We start from the raw sequence: 18,474 nt of genomic DNA, 5'->3' as shown, positions 1-18,474 counted from the left end.
CCCACACGCTGAGGTTACAGGAGTACCACCAAGCTGGTATCTCAAGGCTTCTTGCTGCTGTTTTGAGACAGGGTCTCACTGTGTAGCCTTGGCTATCCTGGAGCTGGCCATGTAAGCCAGGCTAGCCTCAAATTTAGACATCTATTTGCTTCTGCTTCCAGTGCTGGTAGTAATAAAGGTATGTTTTCATATCTGGCCCAGTTTAAATTCTTATTTTTCTCAACTAAAGAAGTACTTGCTGAATATGTGCTGGACTATACTTTTGTTATTAATTATGGGGATGTGAGTAGGTACATGCAAACACTGAGTGTGGGTGTCTTCAGAGAGAGGCATTAGATCCCTGGAGCTGGAGTCACACACACTTGGGAAACACCTATTGAGGGTGCTGGGAGCCGAAATCAAGTGCTCTCCAAGAGCACTACCTAAGTGCTCTTAACCATGTAGCTATGCATCCAGACCAACAGAATGTATATTTCTTTGTAGTACTGGGGACTGAACCCTATAGCACACTAGGCAGTACTCTAACACACAGCTATCCCTGCCACCTGGATAGCATTTTTTGTTTTATTTTGGAGACAGTGTCTCACTATATAGTCCTGGCTAACCTGGAATGTTCTATGTAGCCCAGGCTGGGAGCTCTTGAACTTTAGAGCTCCATCTGCATCTGACTCCTGAATAACAAGAATATTATGAAGGTCAATAATAACAGCTCTAACTAATACAACCTAGTCGGTAACGTCCTTTTTAACCTAGGCATTAAGATAGAACTGCCATCAAATTACGATGTGACTCAGGCAAACCTAGTCAAGGACCTCATGGTCCAGAACCCACCTGGACATTGATAGCTTTATCAAAGTCTTCATGTTTTTTGATCAGAGCCTCCACACTGTCCAGCGAGTCTCCTTTGTCTTCTGTGTTTAGGAAGGCCTCCCGGGCAGCCATCCAGTTCTCTGCTTGCTCACAGTCCCGATGGAATAGCTAAAGAGTGGACAGGCAGGAGTGAAGAAAAGATAGGGCCGCTGGCAAGAAATAACTGATGAAAACTCAAACACACACCTGCAGCTCCAAGCAGTGGTCCAGCATCATTCTGCGCTGAACCCAGGCCTTCTCCAGGTCTGTGCGCTCCTGGTCAAGAATATCAAGCTTCTCCTTGATCTCTGGGCTGGCATAGTGCCCATGAGCTAACAGCTGCTGCCCAAACTGCTCAAATGCCTGGAAAGTGCCAGCCCTGGCATCAATTTCTGTCCGGTGTTCCTGCCAAGAGGAGAGAAGTGATTAGGTGACATGCAGAAGATGCCCACACTAGTTATCAACCACTGGTTCCCAAGAGGGGGAGGGGTAAGGCCCCTAAGGCCCTACCTGGTGTCGTTCCAGCAAAGCCTCAGCTCCAGTGACATCCTTGGCTAGCTCATCTGAAGATACCAACCCTCGTATTCCATTGATCCAAGACATGAGGTCACTAGAAACCAGATGAACAGAGGAACACCCGTCACACTACCCATCAACAAACATGCCTGCCCAGGAAACGGCGGCATCACTTCTGCCTCAGGGGGTTATTTTATAATATTACTTTAAACTGTCAAAGCTACTTTACTTTTTTCTATTTTATGTGCATTGGTGTTTTGACATGGGTGTCAGGTCCCCTGGTACTAGAGTCACAGACAGTTGTGAGTTGCCACGCTGGTGCTGGGAATTGCACCTGGGCCCTCTGGAAGAGCAGCCAGTGCACTTAACCACTGAGCCATCTCTCCAGCCCTCAGGAGGTTATTTTAGGTTAAACCTAGTCATATATCAAACAGGGCTGAGTCTTATAGCCTCTTGTTTGCATTAACAAAAAAAGGGAAGGGGATTCTTCTCATGGATCTAGCTGGGTATGTGTAGTTCTCTTCCATCACCGAGCAAATTTCTCTTAGCAATAGATAGAGATCATTACAGAAAACCACAACCTATCAAAATGCAGAGCCTTGAAGCCCAGTCCCAACTGATACATCTATAACACAGCGCCTGCACCTAAGGCTCAGGGATCGTTGTGTGTCTGTCAGAAGTTACACCGATAAAATCTCAGCAAAGTGACCACCTACATACCCTGAAGAAAGTCAATACCAACAGACATGCTAATGTGGAAAGGGAAAAGCTTTCAGGGCTTCAACACTAAATAAAGAACTACAGGCAGCACAATGGTGGCACCTGCCTTTAATCCCAGCACTCAGGAGGCAGACGTAGGCAATTCTCTGAGTTCGAGGCCAGCCTGGTCTACAAAGCGAGTTCCAGCAACGATATAAAAATAGAAAGATGGAAATGATGTAAATTGTATTATAATGTTAAAAAGTAAAAAAAAAATTTTTTTCTTTTATTAAAGAAGGAGAGCTGGGCATGGTGCTGCACATCTTTTATCCCAGCACTCAGAGGCAGCGGTAGGTGGTCTCTGAGTTCTAGGCTGACCTAATCTACAGAGCAAGTTCCAAGACCAGGACTAGAAAAACTTAATACATAAATGATAAAGAGAAGGGGTCTGCCGGGCGGTGGTGGCACACGCCTTTAATCCCAGCACTTGGGAGGCAGAGGCAGGCGGATCTCTATGAGTTTGAGACCAGCCTGGTCTACAAGACCTAGTTCCAGGACAGGCTCAAAAACCACAGAGAAACCCTGTCTCGAAAAAAAAAAAAAAAAAAAAAAGGGGGTCTGAGAGTGGGGGCAGTAACCTTCTGAACATGCACGGTGGCGAGAACAGCTTCTCTAAGCTGTCCTCTAGCATTCACACTAGCTGTGGGACACAAGCATGCACATACACACACAACTGCACTAACAGTGTAATAAAAGATTGTGGGCCAGGCGGTGGTGGTGCACGCCTTTAATCCCAGCACTCTAGGGGCAGAGACAGGCGGATCTCTGTGAGTTCGAGGCCAGACTGGTCTACAGAGTGAGTTCCAGGACAGGCTCCAAAGTTACAGAGAAACCCTGTCTTGGGGAGGGGGCGGATTTTGGAAGAAAAAAAAAATCTAAAAACAAAGAACCACACTGGGATACTTAGTGGCAGAGAGGACAACAGGTTCAGTACTCAGCACCCTCATGGTGGCTCACAACTGTCTCTAACTCCAATTCCAGGGGATTTGGCATCCTCTTCTGAGCCCTCAGACACCAGGCACATAAGTGGCACAGACATACACACAAGTAAAATGCCCATACATTACGTGGGGAAAAAAAGGAGTGCTTATTGCTCTTATTTTTTATTTTTTTTTTAAGAAGATTTACTTATTTTAATAATAAGTAATACCAGGCAGGCACAAGCCAGAAGAGAGCGTGGGATCCTTTGGATCCGGAATTACAGATGTCTGTGAGGCACCAAGGGGGTGATGGGAACTGAACCTGGGTCTAAGGTGCTCTTAACTGTTGAGCCATCCCTACCCCTGAATAATGCTCTGGTAACAGACCCAAGTTTCTTTCCTAGTATTCATACTAGGCAGTTCAAGAGAGTTCCACTTCCTCTTCTGACCTCCTCAGGTACCTGCATTCACAAGCATATATCCCTGGTGCCCACATGTCATCAAAACCAAAGTATTTTATAAAAAGCCAAAAACAAACAAATAATCCCAAACAAAATCCACAATTCTTCAGAAGAAACATCAACAGCTGTGGACTGGAGAGATGTCTCAATGGTTATGTGTACTTCCTGCTTTTCTAGAGGACCTAAGTTTGGAAAGTAGAGTGGTACCATCAGGGGCTCCCATCCTAGAAGAGGGAGTATCTGAGACCATCAAATGCCAGACATCACAAACCATCACAAACTCAGTGAAGTATCACACAGACATGAAAAGACAAAGGCATAATTATGGGAAATCTGCTAAGACACCTAGCTTATACTCCTAAAAAATGACAGCGTGGAGATCCTGCTCCAAGATTGAGGGACCCTAGCTATGAAACATATTTATTAAAAAATACTTATTTATTATGTATACTGGTTTCTGTCTGCATGTGTGCCTGCAGGCCAGAAGAGGGCGCCAGATCTCATTACAGATGGTTGTGAGTCATCATGTGGTTGCTGGGAATTGAACTCAGAACCTCTGCAAGAGCAGTCAGGCTCTTAACCACTGAGCCATCTCTCCAGCCCCCTTGTTATGAAATTTATATTGGAGACAACCAAGAAAATGTGAATATGAGTGTGTGTGTGTGTGTGTGTGTGTGTGTGTGTGTGTGTGTGTATATATAGCTTTTCAAGACAGGCTTGCATGGTCTAACAGTTCTGGCTGTCCTGGAACTAGCTCTGCAGACCAGGCTGGCCTCAAACTCTTGATATCCACCTGCCTCTGCTTCCTTAGGATTAAAGGCATGCACCACCACAGCCCAGTGGGCTTACGTATTAATGAATTCATGATAGGTGTGATAAGGAGAATGCTGGGACCAACAAAACAAAAGAACCTGTAATTAATGAGGGTCACAAAATTAACTGGTAACTAGAGGCAACAATACCACAGTTGATTCTGTCACTCTTGCAACTTCTCTTGACATTATTTTAAATCAAAACAGTTGATGGAAAAGATTACTTGTATCTACATAAAGTCAAATACGAAGAAGAAAACATATTTGGCAATGTTTTGTTATATAGACCCAAGTGCAGAGACCAATGACTTTTGATACTTGGTAGTTTGAATATTTTATATTAAGTGGTAATTTTTATATTACAATTTACTATTAAAAGGAGGTCCTATGAAGCAAAAATCTCTGAATGACACTTGGTATGCATATGCATGAGAATGGCTCATACATCAGAATGCTTATTTTCTGGTTGGTGAACTGTTTGGGAAGGATTAGGGAGTGTGGGCTTCCCCAAGCCCCCTCTATTCCCAGTTAGGTCTCTCAGGATGTGAGCTCTCAGCCACACCTGTTGTCATGCTCCCCTCACCACGATGTCTCTGAAATTGTGAGCCCCAAATAAACAGGTTTTTTTTTTTTTTCTTTCTTTTTAATATAAGTTGGCTTGGTCATTCTGGTCTATCAGAGAAACAGAAACATAACTAAGATACTTGGTTCTTACCGGAAATCACTAAGGAAGCGCTGCAGGTCATGGGAGTCACCCAATTTAGCCTTGCGCTGGTCTGCACGCTTCCCTAGGCTGGTCCAGGCCTGGTTTAACTCTGTGCACTTTTCCTTCAAATCCTCTGCAGATTCAGGGTGGGACTGGATCAAGCGCTGGGCTGTCTCCCCAAGAGAATTCACCTACAGGGAAAGAGTGGTAAGAACGCCCAGAGAAACTGCTGTGCTCAGCAGAGCTTAGGCCTCAGCTTCTCCAAGCATCTCTCACCTTGTCGCCCAGAGCTGCAAGGTCCCTCTCAAAGCCTTCATGTTTGCGCTGCAGGGCCTGGACACTGGCTAGATCATGGCCATAATTGTCTGTGTTCAGGGCCTGATTCTTCTCTTCGATCCATTCTTTGGTTTCATCAGCATCTCTGCAGGCAAGACACACAGTGAGTGCCAAGCACCACTGCCTTTGTCCCATGACAATCAGAGAAAACCTCTTGGGCTGGCACTTTTGTGTCTGGTACACACATTCACTCTCAGCAGAATTAACTGAGCATCCACTGTGTTAAGAGCCCAAACATCAAGACATAGCTACTTATGCTGATATTCCACTTAGCAAGCCCCATCTATGAGGGGCAAAATCCTCATTTCTTCCTACCCCAGGCAACCCTCACCTGTGGAACCTCTGTACTTCATGTGCACTGCCCAAGAGCTGGCTACGTTCCTCAGCCAGCTGTTGCAAGGATCGCCAACGCTCATTCAGCTCCTGCAGGAGAATAGTAACATCAGCCTGTTCTGGTACACCCACAACCAGGCCTTAGGAAAATGATTCAATTGTAAGTGATAGGACACCTGTAATTTTCCACTTCAACCTTCCTTGCAAATACACCAGCAGTGTACTCCAACAGTAATCTTGCAGAGACCAAAACCAGTCATATCTAATAGCCTGAAAATCCGTCAAATGCCTAATCGAGGAACACTCTTTGCAACACTGGGACAAACTAACTTTGTGCTTCTTTCCAATACTCTGGTGACTGGCACACTGACACCTATGCTACGAGTGAAACTCCTAAGAGTCTTCTCAGCATTACAACCAAGCAAGTCTTGGGCCAGAGCAGATGTGAGAAACGCCAATGCAGACAGCAAAAAGCTGAGTCCTTAAGGTTCCTGCTTCACTGGAAATCCCAGTGAAGGTTTTCAGTACTGCTCTGTGCTGGTCTGGATAAGAATGGTCCCCACAGGCTAACGTTTGAATTATTGGTCCCCATTGACTGAACCGTTTGGGAAGCAACTGTCTTGCTTTGTTGGGGGAGGTGTGTCACTAGAATTTGGGGCAGGCTTTGAGGTTTCAAAGGATCAGCCACTCCAAGTCTATTCTCTCTGCCTCCTGTTTGTAGAGTAAGATGAGAGTCTCAGTTGTTCCTGCTGCCACCCCATCATGGACTCTAACCTGAAACCAAAAATCTAGTTAAACACCATCTTTTGTAAACTGCGTTGGTCATGGTGTTTTGTCACAGCAATAGAACAGTAACCAAAATACCCGAACTAAAGTCTGAGTCAAGAAACCTGAATAAACCGGATGGTTGTGGCCTTTAATCCCAGCACTCAGGAGGCAGAGGTAGCAGATCTCTGTGAGGCCAACCTAGTGTACAGAGCGAGTTCCAGGACAGGCAAGTCTGTACAGAGAAACCTTGTCTTGAAAACCAAAACCAAAACCAAAACAACAACAAGGAAAGAATCCCAATCAAGCTATTTCATGACTCGACATCTGATGAGGATGCTTAAGCATGTTTCTGAGACCTATGGAAGTGGGTCAGGTACCAGCACGTCCTCTACTGTAGTCAAGAGAAAGAAAATAGTGAAGAAAAAAGCAAGGGTAAGCAGGGTAGCTGGTTATCACTTCTTACCTTGATGGAGTTGAAGGTGGCCACTGTGTGGACCATCATGCGAGCAGACTGTGAGAAGAGCACAGGGGAACCAGTCAACAGACTTTTCACAGACAGATCTGCTGGGGCCACTGAGCAGGTCCCAAAACTCAAACTGCGTTACCCTACACTGGCAACATTTGAATCAGGGGCATTGATAAAAACTCCAACTACTAGAAAGGTGCAAGAAAACACCAAGTACATAAGCGGAGTTGGCTGCAAGATGAAGCACACCCACTTCGAGAGGAAAGCTTTGAGGATAGCTGCTGAAGGGCAGCTCAAGAGTCATGAACGGTGCACTTTACTGTCCATACCAAAGAACCCTCCAGAAAACAGCTCCACATACACTGGCTGCTGTGATTGTTTCATTATTAGTGAGGCCCCAAAATCACTCATTCCATGGCTGATGCGGTTACTAGGCTATGGTTTCTAACAGTGTGCTGAAGAAAAGGGGACAGCATTGCTGAAGGACAACAGAAGCTAGCCAGTGAATTAGCTTTCTTCTTCACAATGCAGACACTTGTAAACACCTGAGGAGCATCAAAATGTCCCATCCCACCTGGCTTAAAAACAAAACAAAACGGGCTGGAGAGATGGCTCAGCGGTTAAGAGCATTATGTGCTCTTCCAAAGGACCCGAGTTCAATTCCCAGCAACCACATGGTGGTTCACAACCATCTGTAATGAGGTCTGGTGTCCCCTTCTAGCCTGCAGGAATATATGCAAACAGAATATTGTATCCATAATAAATAAATAAATATTTTTAAAAAAAGATAAAAAAAAAACTCCTCTTGGCTCAAAACCTTTCAAGTGTGACAAAAGGAGGCAGGGCTCAGCTTTGATGCAGGGGTGGGAAGCCATCAAATGTTCTCATGAACCACAGATGACATGTGGGTGTTATATAGGTTCAGAAGGCAGAACCATCATCTCCCAATCCTTCTTAGAAATAAGAAACAATTCACAATGATCTCTTAATCTGTGCCAGTGAGATGGTTCAGCAAGCAAAGGCAGTTGTTGCCAACTTAATGACTTTTCAACTTATACAAAAGGGAAACACAACCCCTGCAAGCTGTCCCTTAACCTTCCTAAGCACGTGGTGATGGGTGCTTCTACACATATACACACACCACAAACAACTGTAATTCTAAAATCTGTTCTTTTCAGCTAGGCATGGTGGTGCACGCCTTTAATTTCAACACTTGGGAGGCAAAGGTAGGTGGGTCTCCATGAGTTCAAGACTAGCCTGGTCTACAGTGACTTCCAGATCAGCCTGGTCTATGTAGTGAATTCTAGGCTAGCCACAACTACAAAATGAGACCCAACCCCTTTTAAATTTATTTTCAGAAGAACATATATTGCAAGAAAAGCTTGGCAGAACATTCACATAAGAAGTTCATTCGGGAGGCAGAGGCAGGTGGATCTCTGTGAGTTCGAGACCAGTCTGGTCTACAGAGTTAGTTCCAGGACAGGCTCCAAAGCCACAGAGAAACCCTGTCTCGAAAAACCAAAAAAAAAAAAAAAAAAAAAAAAGTTCATTAAATTTTGCTGTTAGAAAAAGTGACAGTGGGACATGGAGAATTGAATCAAATTGAATCAAATGAGAAAAAAAAAGTCTCATATCTTTTCTGTTTTTAAAACCAAGTTAGTAACAGAACTATGAAGGACACTGAGGCTGGGTTGAGACAGGTTAGACAAGATGACAGCACAAGGGTAAGCATGGGAGGCTGGTGAAGGAAGGCCTTCTCTGCTAGATTTCTGAGCTATCTTCTATTCCCGAGAACATACTTTTCTGTAACGCAGAAGTCTACCTGTAACTAGTTTGCAGCTTAAGCGATGTATTATGAGAGCTGAGCAAGAAGAGAAGATTCAGTAAAACTGAAATTGCTGGTGGTGCAATCCTAGCTGGAAGCACAGCACATCAAGCCTCCTTCCACATTCCCTGGCAGACCTTTGCTGTTCTGGTGTCAGTGACGTCAGCTGCGGGGGTAACTTGCTCCCCCCTTCCTGCTTTGGAGGTGGGACCTTCTATATACAGGATCTGGTCACTCAGATAACAGACAGAGTGACTGTCACTCTCATTCTCAGCCCTACCATCCTCTGCCATCCTGTGGGGTTATATCTGAAAATGGATGAGTCCCCAGGTGAGGTGTACTCTAGGATGAAGACTGCCCAACCTTACATGGTATTCTGCTTCTGTGTATTAGGCTTTCCAGTTCCACAAACCACAGAATATAGCCACTAAGGTTAGAAGGAGGCCACACCAACCAAGTGAAAGTTTACAACAAGCTGGAAACGAAGAAAAAGGCACACAAGAAAGAACATAAGATATTGCAAAAAACTTAGAACTAATAAAGTGCAAAGGAGTTCTTACTTTCCATGGGGAGGCTGTCTTGGAATCTGCTTCATCCTAGTCAAAGAAAAAAAGAGTTAGTCGGCGTGTCATAAGCACAGAACCTTCCCAGCCAGCGATTGTGATCCCAGAGGAATCCCAATAGTTTATCTTCCCTATTCACTACTATGGAACTCAGAGCTAACTATCCAGCAACCAACCTAAGGTTGCTGGAAGGAATCCCTCTCCCCTTTTAAGATCTATTTTGTGTGTATGAGTGTTTTATCTGCATGTATGTACATGCACCACCTGCTCGCCTGGTGCCCAGGGTGTTCAGAAGAGGGCATCGAAGTTAAGGACAGTTTGAGCGACCCATGAAGTCGGAGCCGGAACTGAATTCGGATTCTTTGCAAGAACAACAAGTGCTTGTGACTGCTAGGCCAACTCTATAGCTCTCTACTGTGTCCCCCACTCCCTAAATCCAGTAAAAGAGTGGAAGGAAGGAATTCAATATAATGGCCATCTTTTCTTTATGCCACACTCATAGAATTCTTTAAAAAATAGTAAGTAAATAATATTAGGGAAAACATTTTAGAAAGATAAAGATTAAAGATGTTTTGGCCAGATAGGTAGTTAGCTCCTGTAACCTCAGCATTAGGGAGGCTGAGGCAAGAGGATTTTGATTTTGTAGCCAGTCTGAGCTGTACAGTGAGTTCCATGCCAGCCTGGACCACTCAACACTCTTAAGAGCAAACCCCCACTTTTGTTTGGAGAATGGCAGGCAATATAGATGCCTTCTTTTTCATTTTTTAATATTTATTTATTTATTTATTGTATATACAATATAATATTCTGTCTGTGTGTGTGCCTGCAGGCCAGAAGAGGGCACCAGACCTCATTACAGATGGTTGTGAGCCACCATGTGGTTGCTGGGAATTGAACTCAGGACTTTTGGAAGAGCAGGCAATGCTCTTAACCACTGAGCCATCTCTCCACCCCCTCCCCCCCGCTTCTTTTTCATTCTTACACAACAAAAGGTCTCTGTCATTCATCAGCTCTTGCTTTTACTTCTTCCCAAGATCGAAATCCTTACCCAGTTTGAGTTCTACATGGAACCCTTGACTTACCCTGGGCATCATGCCATACACCTCCTACAAGGTGAAGGAAATCAGCGTTAGTACAGAGGAAAACATGCTTCGGAATGCCATATAGTAAATGTAGGTGAAAAGAAGAGCCACAGAAAACAGACTAGAAATCTAGCTCAATGGCAAGAAGAACTCCAAATCAAATGCTTACATGCAAAAACTTTATCTAAGGAAGTTAAGAACTTTAAGCCAAGTGGGCAATGGTGGTGCACACCTTTAATCGTAGCACTTGGGAGGCAGAGGCAGTCGGATCACTGTGAGTTCAAGGCCAGCCTGGTCTACAAAACTAGTTCCAGGACTGCTAGGGCTATACAGACAAAATCTGTCTCAAAAAAACAACAAAAATGGGGCTGGAGCAATAGCTCAGTGGTTAAGGGCACTAGCCAACAAACAAAAAAACCAACAAAAAGAATGTGAAATCAATGGCACCAAAGACATTTAACTTCCACAGTTCTTCATGGGCTTAGGATGAAGTGTGAACTACACTGGCCTCAAATCTGTGTTACATAACGAGGTGTGGCCTCTGCCAGGCAGCAGTAGCACACACCTTTAATCCCAACAACAAGAACAACAATGGGGGAAAAAAGAAAAAAGAAAGTGACCTCTGTGGCAAAGGTTAAAACACCCACCTGCTGTTGCACAGCCTGTACCTCCTCTGCCATCAGACCTTCAGACTCCAGGTCTTCAGCTACTTTGTTAATGTCCTTCAGTCGAGACTCATTGGCTTTCAGATCCTTTAAGGTAAAATCACAATAATTAAATACACAATAGCAAGTCAGGGAAGAAGGGGGACACTTTAAGTCCCCAGTACTGCACAAACACGGAAGCTATAGAGAGTAAACTCTAAGTCACATAGACTGCACAATCCATGTTCTCTTCACTTCAGTAGTCTGTGGTCAGACCCAAGAGAACCAACTATTTAAAACTATTTTTGTTTTGTTTTTGTATTTTTTTTCTGTGTATAGTGAGGGTAAGTGTGCCACAGTATATGTATGAGATTAAGAGGACAATTTGGGCAAGTTGGTTCTCTCTGGTCACCAACCCATCCCGTTTTTGGAGATAGGGTCTCTCCATGTAACAGCCTTGGCTGTCCTGGAACTCACTCTTAGACCAAGATGGCCTGAACTCACAGAGAATTCACCTTTCTCTGCCTCCCAGTGATGGATGGGATTAAAGGCGTGCACCACCACTGCCCCAGAGAGAACCAACACTTTTACACACACACACACGGCTGGAGAGGTATTTAGAGGTTAAGCAAATTGGCTGCTCTTCCAGAGGTCCTGAGTTCAATTTCCAGCAACCACATGACAGTTCACAACATCCATAATGATATCTGATATCCTCTTCTAGTCTACAAGCATGCATTGAAACAGAGCACTGTACACATAAATACATAATGAATAAATGTATTTAAATATATAAATACATAATGAATACATAAATATATTAAATATATATACTTAAAGCCAGGCAATGGTGACTCACACCTTTAATCTGAGCACTCAGGAGGCAGAAACAGGAGGATCTCTGTGAGTTTGAGGTAAGCCCAATCTATAAATTGAGTTTGAGGTCAGCCCAATCTATAAATTGAGTTTGAGGACAGCCCAATCTATAAATTGAGTTCCAGGACAGCTAAGAGCCACACAGAGGACCACTGTCTCAAAAAACAAAGCAAAAGAAAACAAAAAATTTAAATGCTAAGCTGTTTTTTTTTTTTTTAACTTGATTCACTTATTGTGAACATATATGTCTGTGTACTGTATGAGTTACAGACAGTTGTAAGCAAACATGTGGGTGAGTGGAATCAAACCTGGTTCCTTTGCAAGAGTAGTCGGTGCTCTTAACCTCTAAGCCATTACTACAGCTCCTTAAAAAGATTTCAAATTATTAATTTCATGTGTATATTGTTTTGCCTTCACGTGTGTTCATGTACCAAGTTTGTGCCTGGTACCCGTGGAGGAAGTAAACTGGAGGTATAGATGGTTGTGAACCACTAGGTGGATGCTGGGAATGGAACTTGGCTCCTCTGGGTGCCCGTAACTGTTGAGCCATGCCTCCAGACCCAAGAACTACATATTTACACAACTTTGCAGCCATGCTGCAAGCTTCTCATACCTTCTGGAAGTCATCAAACTTCTTCTGCAGCACCTCAACCTGCTCCAAGTCTGCGCCAACCTCTTCACTCGTTAGAGCGGCTTCTTTCTCATTGATCCACTGTTGCAGCTCGTTTGCTTCCCGAAACAACATGAACTTCTTACAACTCTTCTCCAACATGCCTTTCCGCTTCTCACCCAGTTCCAGCAGAGACTGATATCTGACAGAAGTCAAGAGGGTGACAAAATGGGCAAGAAACCAAAGATGCCAACAAAGGACAACCACGAGTCATCTAAGGTGTGATCCAAGGCATGAGTTTGTAATGATGATGCCTAGCAACAAAGGCTCAACAAAGGATCAGAGCACACACAAAGATGAGGATACCAACTAAGCCCCCAATCTACAGCTTCATGGATAAGCGCACAGTGCACTGGTCATACCTGGCTGGGCACACTTATCTCTGGGTCAATTTTCCAATTAGTTATTTTTTTTAAATATTTATTTATTTATTATGTATACAATATTCTGTGTGTATGCCTGAAGGCCAGAAGAGGGCACCAGACCCCATTACAGATGGTTGTGAGCCACCATGTGGTTGCTGGGAATTGAACTCAGGACCTTTGGAAGAGCAGGCAATGCTCTTAACCTGAGCCATCTCTCCAGCCCCAATTTTCCAATTATTATGACCACAGAAGCCTGAAACCAAGCACTTAGCACAGAAATAAAAGGTTCATGCGACTACATTGGAGAGATGAGATGAAGCTACATAAAGATGAAACTCCATAATGTATAAAAGGGATTTTTTTGGTTTTTATAATTCTCTGAGCAGCCCCTAAGTGGGGAAAGATAATGAGTTTTTAACACAGTCTAATAATACAGGATGCTCCATCTCTGTCAACAGGACATTTCCATGGTGAGCTGTATATTTCTGAGCAAGTTACTGAAAGAATTTTAGGTGTGTAGCACCAGCTGCAAGACCTAAGAAGAATCAAAGAATTTTCTAGCCCGTGAGAACTAAGATACAAAAAAGCTGAGCTGCCACTATCTTTAGAGACATAAAAACAACAGATCCGAGTAAGAAATGAAATTCAAAGTTAAGGAAAAATCTGAAAATCATCACGAAATCTAAGCTTCCCAAATAAACAAAAGTACCATGTCAACAGAAGTCAGAGCCCTCAACCTCTAAGCAGCACTTCATTTCCTCCCTACTGAAGAATATGACAAAACCGGCTGCAGGTTCACAGAGGACAGAGATGGCTCCTGCTCTATCACAAAACTAGAGTAAGCCAACACCATTCCAAACACAAGCAGGTGGAAGCAACCGAGGAGAGCAATTCCATTGACAGCTCTCTAACAGCCAGCAGAGCAGTGCTGCAGATGTGGCAGGTCCCCTGCACCACCTTCTTCTGAACAGACAGTGCTCTGTAGGAAAGCAGCAGAGGGAGAATGGACAGGTGCAGCAGTGGACATGGGGAGCTCAGCGAGGCTCTCAGCCTACTCACAGTTCTTCCACCTGTTTCATACGCAGAGATACACTGCCGGCCTCCTTAGTTATGCGTGTCCTGCACAGAGGGGGTACAGCAAAAGCATGCACACATTAGTGGGATTAATCCACAGGAATGAAAAGCAGCAGCTCCGATTGGTGCCACGATGGCGGATGCTTGAAGTGGGAAAAATTTAGGAATCATTCAAAAGCACTTAGAAGCAGCCCAGGCCATGAATAAAATCAGTGGAGAAACAGTAGGAAAATTAAATGAGAGGGTTAGTTTACCTTCATGTTCCTCACAAATCTGCTACACTTAAGGCAACGTTCCCTGTACTGTAAACACTTAGCTGCAGAGAGCAAGGCCAGGGGACAAAACAGACTTGAAGGACAGTGCTGATTCTAATAGCCAGTTCAGAACACTATCTCCACCAACATTTGTGCTCTTTTTTGACCCAGGTCTGTGACCGTGACAAAATCACAAGCCCAAGGGTCTCCTTGTCTGTGCAGTAACAGTGAAAGAATTTCTAAGTGTACAAATGGTTCTTGTCATTTCAAGATCATTAAGGTCAGAAAAGCTCTTACTCTAAGCCCTACTGGACTTAGAAATATACTTCCTGGGTACTTCCCAGGTGCCCAAAGCTGTTGATTTCATTAATAGAGTAAGGTATGCACTACAGGACGGACATGTAGTATACAATATGGGGCTCATCTATATGATGAGGAGAAAACAAGCTTAAAAAATAAATTGCAATCTCTGAACACAAAGCTATGTATGGAAGAGAGAGCAGCTCTCTAGGCAGCTGTCCAAAGGGAGGCAGAGCCAAGGGGGGTAAGATATCCGAAAATCCAACCCAAAAAGAACCTTGACTACAAGACAAAGGCGAACATTAAATAAAGTAGTAAAATGTGGTTTAGAAAAAGCATCTCAGAAGCACAGGAAAAAATAAGTGAGATTGTATTAGTCAAGAATTTGGGAAATTTATGGGTTAGGAAACTTGAGGGAAAAAGAAAGACTACAGAGGGCCCCAGAGACCCCAGGCACTGGCTGTAACTGACTTGAGGATTGGATTAAGCCCTGAGTACTGTCTAGCCTGTGCTGTGTGTGTGCAAGCCCTTACTGGTTGTCGATTTGCCCCTGCCGCAGCGCAATGCTGCCCTGTTCTTCCAGGAGGTTCTCCCTTGAGGCTGACTGGGCGGGGTCCAGCTTCTTCACGTACGCAGCAGGCACAAAACCCTGACGATCGTTCACTTCCACTTTCCACCAGTCCTAAGGGAAAAAAAAAGAGGACTGAAAAGCACATTCTTTTCCCATCAAAGACAGCTCACACTGGCCTGTTTTTTCATTTTTTAATTTTGTGCCTCTGTGTGTACTCGCATGTATGCTCAAGGAGGCCAGGAGAGCGTGTTAGATTTCCATCCCTAATACACTGGCCTATTTGCATACGTGTGTAGCAGTCATCCAAAGGAGTTTTATTACTTCAAGCCTGTGACAAATTAAAGTCTTTGTATTGCCACACATGGAAAGGTACAGGTTAAAGATGCAGTTAACTATGGATGCCAGTCTTCCCTTATGTCCAACACTACAGCCACTAGCAACACAAACCTATTTAGCTTTTGTACGTTGGAACCAAACCCATCAAGAACTTGAGTTACACTAACTGTAATTCAGTTATCTTCCATATGTGCTTAGATGTTATGCTGGGTACAGCAGACACATTTTCAACCTCACCTTAAAATGCATGGTAGGGTGACATAGCTCTTGTACAAACTAGGTGGACCAGAGAGTTAGATTTCAGTCAAAAGATAGTTACAGCCGGTTGTGGTGGCACATGCTGGTAGGATTTGCTGAAGGAGGTAGAGGCAGGAGGATCACGAGTTTGAGGCCAGCCTGGGATACATATTTAAAAAAAGAAAGTAACAATATCAGATAAGACTCATGAGTTTCCTTATTCATTCAGGATGGGGTTACAGTTCCCTAGTAATGGGCAGAACAGTTCTTTGACCGTAACTAAGATGGCAGGATCCTTCATGACCAGTCAAGTATTATGCAGGTGAACACATCCCTCCTTATACGGACAGTGTCATACCTACATGTGCTAAGGAAGGAAGGCTGATGTACTGAGCAGCATTTAACTTGAAGAAGATAAAGTGCATACAGCTGCCTTCAACTATTTGCTAATCTTGAGCTACAACCGTATACAATCTAGCCGAGTAACCAACAGACAAAGGCTCAGTGGTACACAGTGCCTGTTCAGCCTCCATGAGGCCCTAACTTCCACAACCACCACCAACAGTGCAAGTTATGAAGCAAACACCACGGCTCAGAAGGGAGAGTGTTCACACAGGGACATTTGATTGTGAAGATCCTGTAGGTGACTCTTGCACTATCTGCACATGACAGACTCCAGAGGATTGATCTAGTACTTCCCTAGTCATATATGGCTCTGAATAAATGAAGAGTGACTGTGAGTTTGATAAAGAAATCCTCTTCTCTCTTTCCATTCTACCCAAGGATATATGGCTGAGAGCACACTATATGGTGCTGATGTACCCAACCCTGGCCACCCTGTGCCTTGCCTTGTTGGTGCTGTTGAGCAAAGTGAGGATGTCCCCTTTCTTCATGGTGACCTCACGAGGACTCTTCTCCTGATAGTCATAGAGAGCCAAGACCAGCTCCTTCCCAGTCTCATCATCCATGGGGGCCACTTGTTGCTAATAAGCCAAAGGAAAGGCAAAATGATTAAATGCCACTCATAACGTATCACCAAGCACACAGCAGTCTAATTTCAACAGGGACATTAAATACACTTATGAGAGTTCTCTCTCTCTCTCTCTTTTTTTTTTTTTTTTTTTTTTTTTTTTTTTTACTGTGTGTGGCCCTGAAACTTAAAAAGAACATTGTAAAGAGCCAATCCTGGCCGGGCGGTGGTGGCGCACGCCTTTAATCCCAACACTTGGGAGGCAGAGGCAGGCAGATCTCTGTGAGTTCGAGACCAGCCTGGTCTACAAGAGCTAGTTCCAGGACAGGCTCCAAAACCACAGAGAAACCCTGTCTCGAAAAACCAAAAAAAAAAAAAAAAAAAAAGAACCAATCCTATTTTAGTACTTGGAACTATATAGGCCAGACTGGCCTTGAATGCATCCTGGAGATCTGTCTCTGCCCCCAGAGCTGGGATTAATGGTTTGTGCCCCGACACCCAGCTCCTTGATAGCTCTTTACTGAAGTTACCAAAAAAGATTTGTTCAAGCTGCTGAGCATTACAACAAATTAATCAAACAAAAACTCTCCTCAATTAAATGTGTCTGACTGTAGACCTTTGTGTGAGAAGAATGTTTCCCATAGGTATGGTGGTATGGCCTTAAAAACCTGCACTCCAGCAACTGAAGTAGAGGTATGTGATTTACTCAAGTTTGGAGCCAGTCTACATAGTGAGACCCTGTCACAAACAAATAAACCCAAACCAAAGAATATTGACCACAGCCTTAAATGTCTGTCAACTTCTCTTGCCCCCTCCTGGTTCCTCAGCACTACTTACCCGGCATGACTGGGCCTGTTCGCGCAAAGCCTGGATGCTACTGCCATAGGCACTGAGATCGGACATCAAAGCTTCATGCTTCTTGAGCAGAGCCTGAAACCATATACATGGAACCTTATCCAAAGGCCCTGTGCCGTAACAAAATATGACTGCTAGTTGTTCTTTACTCCTAATTTTTTTTACATTTTGTATATTTACTTTTTAATTTTAAATTTCGAGAACATCATATACAAGTAGTTTATCTATATCTCTCCTCTCCCGCTCCACTTCAACTACTTCCAGACTCCCCTCTGATTTCATGACCTCCTTTTTTACAATTACTATTGTGTGTGTGTGTGTCTCACACACACCCTACTGAGTACATTCATTGTTGCACACACTTATTTGTGCCCAGGGCTGACCACTTGTGACTGGACCACAGACCTGGGAGCTTCTCTCAGGAGGAAACTGATTTTCCTCTCAGCCACTGACCACTGATAGCTTTGCATGTAGGATAGGATCCTGTGGAGTTTTCCCCATTTACGATGGCTTATACTTATTCTTTGTGTGTGTGCATACACCATGGCACATGCATGGAGGTCAGAGGACTTGCGGAAGTCAGTTCTCTGATTCCACTACGTGAGGATGAGTACTGAACACAGGTCAACAGGCTTGGCACAAGTTCCTTTACCCACTGAGCCATCTTGCCAGTCTATCTCTTTTTCCTCTTAATTTCAGAGCAGAGGTACTGCTGAGTTACAATCTCTTCCGCTCCCCCCTTACCTAGTTACAAAGTATCTGAAATATACAGACACACAAGCAACAGTTACTTCACACATTTGAGAATTCCTCTTTACAAGGCTTCTTTGTCGCTTCCCACTAACACCATTTCCAGCAGTTTTGGTTCTATTTGTGAGGAAAACACTGTCTATGTGAAGGCTCAGCTTACCTAGGGAGGTTTCTGG

At 44.0% G+C, this 18,474-nt stretch overlaps 1 protein-coding gene across 9 annotated transcripts in view; it reads right to left on the bottom strand.

Annotated features, from left to right (window-relative positions):
• Window positions 1-18,474, bottom strand: part of Sptan1 (spectrin alpha, non-erythrocytic 1) — a 70,454-nt gene that overhangs the window by 21,084 nt on the left and 30,896 nt on the right. For 6 of the 9 annotated variants that reach the window (XM_057754681.1, XM_057754680.1, XM_057754679.1 and 3 more), the window contains 15 exons: window positions 17,531-17,623; window positions 16,572-16,706; window positions 15,113-15,261; window positions 14,011-14,070; window positions 12,530-12,728; window positions 11,044-11,148; window positions 10,397-10,420; window positions 9,312-9,347; window positions 6,924-6,971; window positions 5,691-5,782; window positions 5,300-5,444; window positions 5,033-5,214; window positions 1,360-1,459; window positions 1,057-1,254; window positions 832-978 (listed from right to left, as the gene is read on the bottom strand). In XM_057754681.1, coding sequence (XP_057610664.1) covers window positions 832-978; window positions 1,057-1,254; window positions 1,360-1,459; window positions 5,033-5,214; window positions 5,300-5,444; window positions 5,691-5,782; window positions 6,924-6,971; window positions 9,312-9,347; window positions 10,397-10,420; window positions 11,044-11,148; window positions 12,530-12,728; window positions 14,011-14,070; window positions 15,113-15,261; window positions 16,572-16,706; window positions 17,531-17,623 — 1,713 coding nt within the window. The remainder of the gene's footprint in view (window positions 1-831; window positions 979-1,056; window positions 1,255-1,359; window positions 1,460-5,032; window positions 5,215-5,299; window positions 5,445-5,690; window positions 5,783-6,923; window positions 6,972-9,311; window positions 9,348-10,396; window positions 10,421-11,043; window positions 11,149-12,529; window positions 12,729-14,010; window positions 14,071-15,112; window positions 15,262-16,571; window positions 16,707-17,530; window positions 17,624-18,474) is intronic. The other 3 variants (XM_057754683.1, XM_057754687.1, XM_057754688.1) reach the window with 1 other exon arrangement.

This window comes from Chionomys nivalis, chromosome 22 (assembly GCF_950005125.1).
Source record: "Chionomys nivalis chromosome 22, mChiNiv1.1, whole genome shotgun sequence".
NCBI classification, from domain to species: Eukaryota; Metazoa; Chordata; class Mammalia; order Rodentia; family Cricetidae; genus Chionomys; species Chionomys nivalis.
This window is presented reverse-complemented; position numbering and strand designations above follow the sequence as displayed.